General features: G+C 30.2%; 1 protein-coding gene across 2 annotated transcripts; it reads left to right on the forward strand.

The window, feature by feature from the left end:
* Nucleotides 1–2154: 2154 nt before the first annotated feature.
* LOC124926709 (photosynthetic NDH subunit of subcomplex B 3, chloroplastic) lies at nt 2155–5279 on the forward strand. Of its 2 annotated transcripts, none has more exons than XM_047466990.1 (6): nt 2155–2422; nt 2496–2603; nt 2677–2730; nt 3861–3923; nt 4342–4404; nt 5104–5279. In XM_047466990.1, exons 1-6 carry the CDS (start codon nt 2219–2221, stop codon nt 5137–5139), a joined length of 528 nt encoding a protein of 175 aa, XP_047322946.1. In that variant the 5' UTR covers nt 2155–2218; the 3' UTR covers nt 5140–5279. The 2 variants fall into 2 exon arrangements, with proteins under 2 accessions (XP_047322946.1, XP_047322945.1); XM_047466989.1 differs by having other exon boundaries at nt 2157–2422; nt 2490–2603.
* Nucleotides 5280–6621: the final 1342 nt, after the last annotated feature.

Genomic DNA, 6621 nt, shown 5'->3' on the forward strand with positions numbered 1-6621 from the left:
GAAAGTTCTATTGATGGGGCGGTAATAGGAACAGGGTAACAACAAAAGCGAAACGATCAGAGTGTTCCGATTGAGGAACCATAATATGTCGTCGAGTCTATTTCCCTTGAATACGAGCATGGACAGTCGGAACATCAGGGAGTAGAAATCTCTCGATCAATTCTGCCTTAATGGGATCATAGTAGGTATATAGGCCCGCTAGAAAGTTAATCAGACAGTCATCTTCTACAATTCTTTGATAGGCCTATACATCTTTCATACATTCAACTCTAAAGATACGATACTGTTTTAGCTCCGTCCATAACCATGTCAACTCAGAATAGTACTTCGCTAGTGTTTTGTTATAATATATTGTCTCCCGAATTCTCTTTCTAATCTTATAAACCTTCGATCAATTTCTAAAATGGGAGTATATCTTAGTTATCAAGCTCCAAATTTCTTGAATAGTGGCAAGAAATAGAGTTCTCTTTCGAATATTTGGTTCTATATAATTAAATAGCAACGTTTTCATCATGGCATTGTCTGATTCTCAATCATCCAATTTTGGATCATTATCCTTGGGTTTCTTAGACTTTATATTAATGAATTTCTGCATTCTATTGGCTTGAACCGAAAGTAAACAAGCTTGTAACCATGCAAGATAATTCGACCCATCCAATTTCACGGGGCTAAGAACAAAGGATGAGTTTAAATGATATCCCCGACTAACAACACCATCACTATCTTTGGAATTGGGTTGACCTCCTTGAGACATGTCAATTAGTGCAAGAAACCTCAAGAACAATCCCAATAACAATTAGAGAGGAAGGAAAAACAGAAAAGAAACCCTAACCCTAATTCCATGTCTCTAATACCAAGTTATGAATAAAAAAATTCAGAAGTTCTACCTCTCCGGAGACAACTATATATATAGATAAGAAACCCTAAACCCTAATGTGAGCCTTAATATATACTTAACACATACTAAGCACCCTAAAATATAAATACTATACAGTATTGACCCATTATTCTTAACATAACGAATACATATTGATACTATTTGAAAACGACGGAGATATGGGTTTTGACAAATATTTGTTTTTTAATTTATATAAAAATTATATTTTTTTCAAAATATCTTATTAGAATATATTTTTTTAAAAGTATTTGTTTATTAAAAATGATAAAAATCGTTTAAGCACAACGACAAAGCGTAACATGAAAAAAAATAGTGTTACTTTATTTGTTATCGAGCTCGTAAATTTTCGAAAAAAAATTAATTCCCCAACAGATTCTACTGTCTTTCCAGAACGAATTTCAGAAAACGTCATAATAATAACATTATAAATTATACGTACTGAACGATTACGATCATTTAAAATCGACGATTTCTCTCCAACCAGATATTCCACCAAAAAATAATTGGGTTGGTAACCAAAATATGTATGTCTTCCATATCAGTCGTATCAATCCAAACTTCTCAGCAACTACCTTAAAATTCGAACATCACCCAATGAATCCCAATAATACTCTACGAAACAATTTAGATAATAATCACTCATCGACAATGTAAAAGTAAGTGAGTTGTCGATTCAATCTGCTTGTGACACATACGACTAACCATAATAATAAAAATTTCATACACATATCATCCGTAAGAATTCCACCGTGAAAAATACTTCATCCAAAGAATGAAATCTTGGATATAATTTTTTACTCTTAAATTTTTTCCAACAAAAATTATATGAAATAATCTTAGTGAACAACTTATAACAATGCCCCACATAGAAACTATCCATGTGTTGTCAATGCATAACATTTTGTTCGGACGATGACATTTATTTGCGTCATATCAAAAATAACTCTATTATAGGACAAAATTTCTCTAATATTTAATCTATGTCATTAATGGTGACATTTATGCAATAAAAAATGTTTAAAATAATAATTTAGTTGAATTAATGTTTTAAAATATTTTTTAATTATATATATTAACAAATTTATTACATTTACTTTTCAAATTCAATTTAATAATATTTTTTAAATAAAAATTATATTATCATCTAAAAAAGTGAAAAAAAACAGGACAAGTAGTCCAATAATCTTCCGCCACATGTGCACAAACCTCAACCTATCGTTTGGGTTCACTGATAGCCATTCATGGGCTCATCCCGGCCGGAAAAAGGTTTCATGAAAAATAGAATCGGAGAAGTTGAAATTGAAAAACAAGATCAAAAGAATGGCTGCCGTTAACTTGGGTCGTTTCTCATTTACACGACGTGAACTCGAATCCGACACCTTCAAATCCAACCGCCGACAACAACCCTCCATTCTCTTTACTAAGAGAAGACATATTTCAATCTCCTCCGTGTCTAAAACTCCGGCCGAATCCAGCACTACCCAAATGCCGGAGAAGCCTGAAATTGATCTTGAGTTTATTGGGGTAAGTTATCTTTGATTCTTCATTTAAATTTAGAGTTAATTTATATGGAAATGTTGTTTTGTGGTAGGAGAAGGCAGGGGCAGATGGGAAATACTCAATTGAGAAGGTTAAAGCTCTGAGTGGAGAGAAGCTTTTGAGGAATATAATGGCGGATAACAAAATTGAACTCTATGGGGCTTATGTAAGTTGACAGTATTTCAAAAATTCACTTTAAAATGGTTGCCGTTTTCATCAAATTGAAACTATGTTTTTAGGGAAAAGTTATGAACTGTGGAGGTGGTGGAAGCTGTGGAACATGCATTGTTGAGGTATGGTTTTTTGGAATTTCTTTCTCAAGTGATCATGTGAAGGAATATTGGCTAGTAAAACCTTAGTAAATCAAATAGAAATAGTCTTATTTAAGAGGTCAAGTTTTCAGGATCAAATCCCACTTAAGACGTCCTAAGTGGAGTACTTACTTCATAGAATAAATATTGATTGAACAAAAAACCCTTAGAGAAAACAACGACAGTTAATTTAGAACTCATAGATGATAAGATGCTTGGATTTAAGGTATTAAGTTTGATTCTCAATGAATCACCTTTAGGAAATCAAAATATAGGATAGTAACACCTTAGACAAACTCGTGACGAGTAGCTTAGATGATATGACAAGAGACTTTGATTAACATGCTTATTATGCTAAAGTTTCAAGTTTGATTCTCATTGAGAACACCTAGCTTGAAGACTCATTTAGCTTAGTGTCACTGACATGGCTCAAGAACTCATGGGTTCGAGTCTTCATGACAAACCATTTTCAAAAGGAAAACACATGATTTAAAGTTGGGGTCATGGTGATGGGGATGATGTGCTAGCCTCGCTGAGATTAGTTGATGTACGTGGTAAGATAGTTCAAACACACTAATAATTACAAACAAATTAATTTCCTTAATCTTATCAAACCGGTACACAAAAACCTAAGCTACTATACCTAGGCTACCCGGATTGAGAAGGCTAGCAAGATCCCACCGTCATGACCCCAACTTAATTCAGCATGTTCTGTTAGATTTTTCAAAGTTGTATACCACTATTTCTCAACCTAGTCACACAACGATGTCATTCCATCACTACTCCTTGTCTTGACTCTGCTATATGAATCAAGAAGTTGTCTGTGTGACACTTATTCTCATATGTGATTCTGGCCCTCCCTCGCAACATTCAACCGACCACCATTACAAAACGGCCCCTAAACCCTAAACCCCAAAGTAAATCCAGTTAGCTTCACACTATTAAGCAATCGGTATATAATTTGAAAACACTTTTTAGAGTTAGATATGGGTTATCCACGATTTTTTCTGTAAACCCTGACCGAGCTCCAAAATGTATATCCAAATGTCCCAAACTAACTTGTCTGTTTATGCTTGTCCTAATTTTATGATTTCCTCTTCCTTGCAGTGCAGATTTTAGATGGAAAGGATCTCCTAAACGAAAGAACAAATACTGAGCTTCGTTATCTCAAGAAGGCATGTTTCTTATTAACTCCGCTCTTTTGTTTCATGATCAAATTATTCCATTTGAAAATATTGATTCCAATTGGAAACCAAAGTTTATTGAAAGGAAAATTTCCCAAAAACCGCAGTAAACTCCAATATCACATTGATTGTGGTTGAGGCATCACCAGTTCAACTACAAGTCAAAACATTAAAGTTAAAATCAAAAATACAAATAAATTTGGAAGAATTTGGTTTATTTATATCTGCAAGGCCATGGATTCGAGAGTCTTCACACTTAAACTATTTTCGAAAGAAAAAAATTAAGTAGGAAAATTTGTGTATATCAATATTAAATCACAACTCTAGTTGTTTTTTCTAATGATAAAAACATTGATTATGTCTGTTTTGAGATTGGTTAACATGTTCAAGATTTCATGTGCTTTTATAGAAGCCGGAATCATGGAGGCTAGCATGCCAAACTATTGTTGGAAATAAAGAGAACTCCGGCAAGGTAACTTTTTCTTTTATCCGAAAAGTTAAAGCTTATACTCATTAGAATTGTCCTAATTTTTTTTAAAACGTTTTAGCGTCATTTTATTAAAAAAAAACCCCAAAAGAGAAAAAACCGACATGAGTTATTTGTATCAAGCTAGACAAACTCTAGACTTGATTTTAAAGAAAAAACAGAATGAAACAACTACAAGTTCGTAACATTAAAGACAACGGATTACAAACCATTAAATTCAAAGGGTTTGTGAGTAGACTATCGCAAGGAAAGAAATATCATAAATTTTCATATATTGAGCATTTAAGGAAGTTTGAGAAATTTTTTTTTTTTTTTTTTTTTTGAAAAAGTTGTGATTTGATATAATTGAGCATTTAAGGAAGTTTGAGAAATTTTGTTTTTTTTTTGAAAAAGTTGTGATTTGATATAATTGAGCCTAATGATAAAATTATTACAAAAATAAGTTGTTTAAAGTGCCACCAAACATACTCGAATAAAACGAGAGATGATCACTGGGAAGAAATTGTAGGTTTCTATATTTAGTGTAACTTCTTTTTACAAAGTTTAAAACTCTTACTCCAACCTAAGATGTTTTTAGTGTGAATTGAACTCGATACTTTTAGTCTCTTAGGCAAGTCTCTTCAATTTGTTGGTTATTTAAGATACTTGTTGTATTTGATTGATGTTAATTTGTATTTTGATCAGGTTGTTGTTCAAAGATTGCCCCAATGGAAGAAATGATGGTGAAAATATTTTATCAATATGTTGAACACAATCAAGGCACCATTTATGGAGATATTACCCATTGTACATTACATTGTGGTCTTCGTTTCCATAATACATTCAACAGATTAGATGATGAATTGCTGTTATTTTGTGTTTTGTTATGATAGTATACTTGTAAAATATATAATATCATAATATATATATAATAGCATCCCCTTCTCAAACTCATGGTGAAAAAGATTGATTTTATATTTTTTTAAGTGTGATAAATAAACTCTTGAGTGTTGAAATTTATTCAATGACAAGATAACAGTGTTCTGACTAATAAAGTAACAAATTCTATTGGCATTGAATGTTGGAGTGAAAAGATGACAATGTTAATTAAAATGGGAAAATTTCATTAGAATTGAATGCTGAAAAAAATAAGAACAATAATATAAATCTAAAAAAAAGTAATTATTAGAAATTTATTAGTCTTCAATCGCGGTTAAAGTATTGAAGTCTGAATTTCTTAAGCTCAAGAACAAAAATTGTATGGAATGTTATCATAATTTAATAGGAAAATATTTCACCAAATTGAATGAGGCAGTCACTCATTTTGTAATTATATATATATATATATTAATAAAAGGAAGATTTGATCTTAAATTATTTGTCTTACTAAAAAAATAAAAGAAAGAGTTGATTGGTGTAATTATATATTCATTAAAATTATAAATTTTAATAAAATAAATAAATATTATAACCTTGTTAGATTAATAAAAAAAAGTTATTCAACTTTGTATACAATAAAATGTAATACCACTTAAAACAATTTCTATAAAAACAAAACATTTAACATAAAAAATCATTCAGTAAGACATTATTTTTTAAGAATGTTTGATATTTGAAAAAAAAAAGTATAGGATTTCTATTGTAACAACCAAAAGATTATGATAATAGAAAAACATGTTTAAGATAAAACTGATGTATTTTCAAATTTAGAAAAACATGTTTAAGATAAAACTGATGTATTTTCAAATTCAACAACATAATCTTATCATTTAATAAATTTTTCTTCTATTTGATACCAAAAAAGCAGAAATTTTTTATTTTAAAAAATTACATAAAATTGAAAAAAAAGTACAATATTTTAAATCAATTGAGTTGAGCTCACGAGTACTTACTCGAACGCGCTGGTTTAGAAAGCTCGTTTTACAAATTAAAAAAATGCTTAATTTTTTTTAATTAATAAATATTAATATATTAGAAACTAGTTGCAAAATATAACGAAAAAAATAAATATATATATAATTTTAACGTGATTCACTAAGATAAAATAATACATTTATTCAAAAACAAATAATATTATTAACATCAAAACAAATTTTATTTTTTTAAATACAGTAACACCATCCATTAAGCTAATGAAGCCCAAAAAGTACTAGAGTAAGATGACAAAAAGAACTAAGATTAGTATAGTATAGGGTTAGATATAAGATTTTATAATATCGGTCT

This window comes from Impatiens glandulifera, chromosome 2 (genome assembly GCF_907164915.1).
Source record: "Impatiens glandulifera chromosome 2, dImpGla2.1, whole genome shotgun sequence".
In the NCBI taxonomy this organism is placed as follows: domain Eukaryota; kingdom Viridiplantae; phylum Streptophyta; class Magnoliopsida; order Ericales; family Balsaminaceae; genus Impatiens; species Impatiens glandulifera.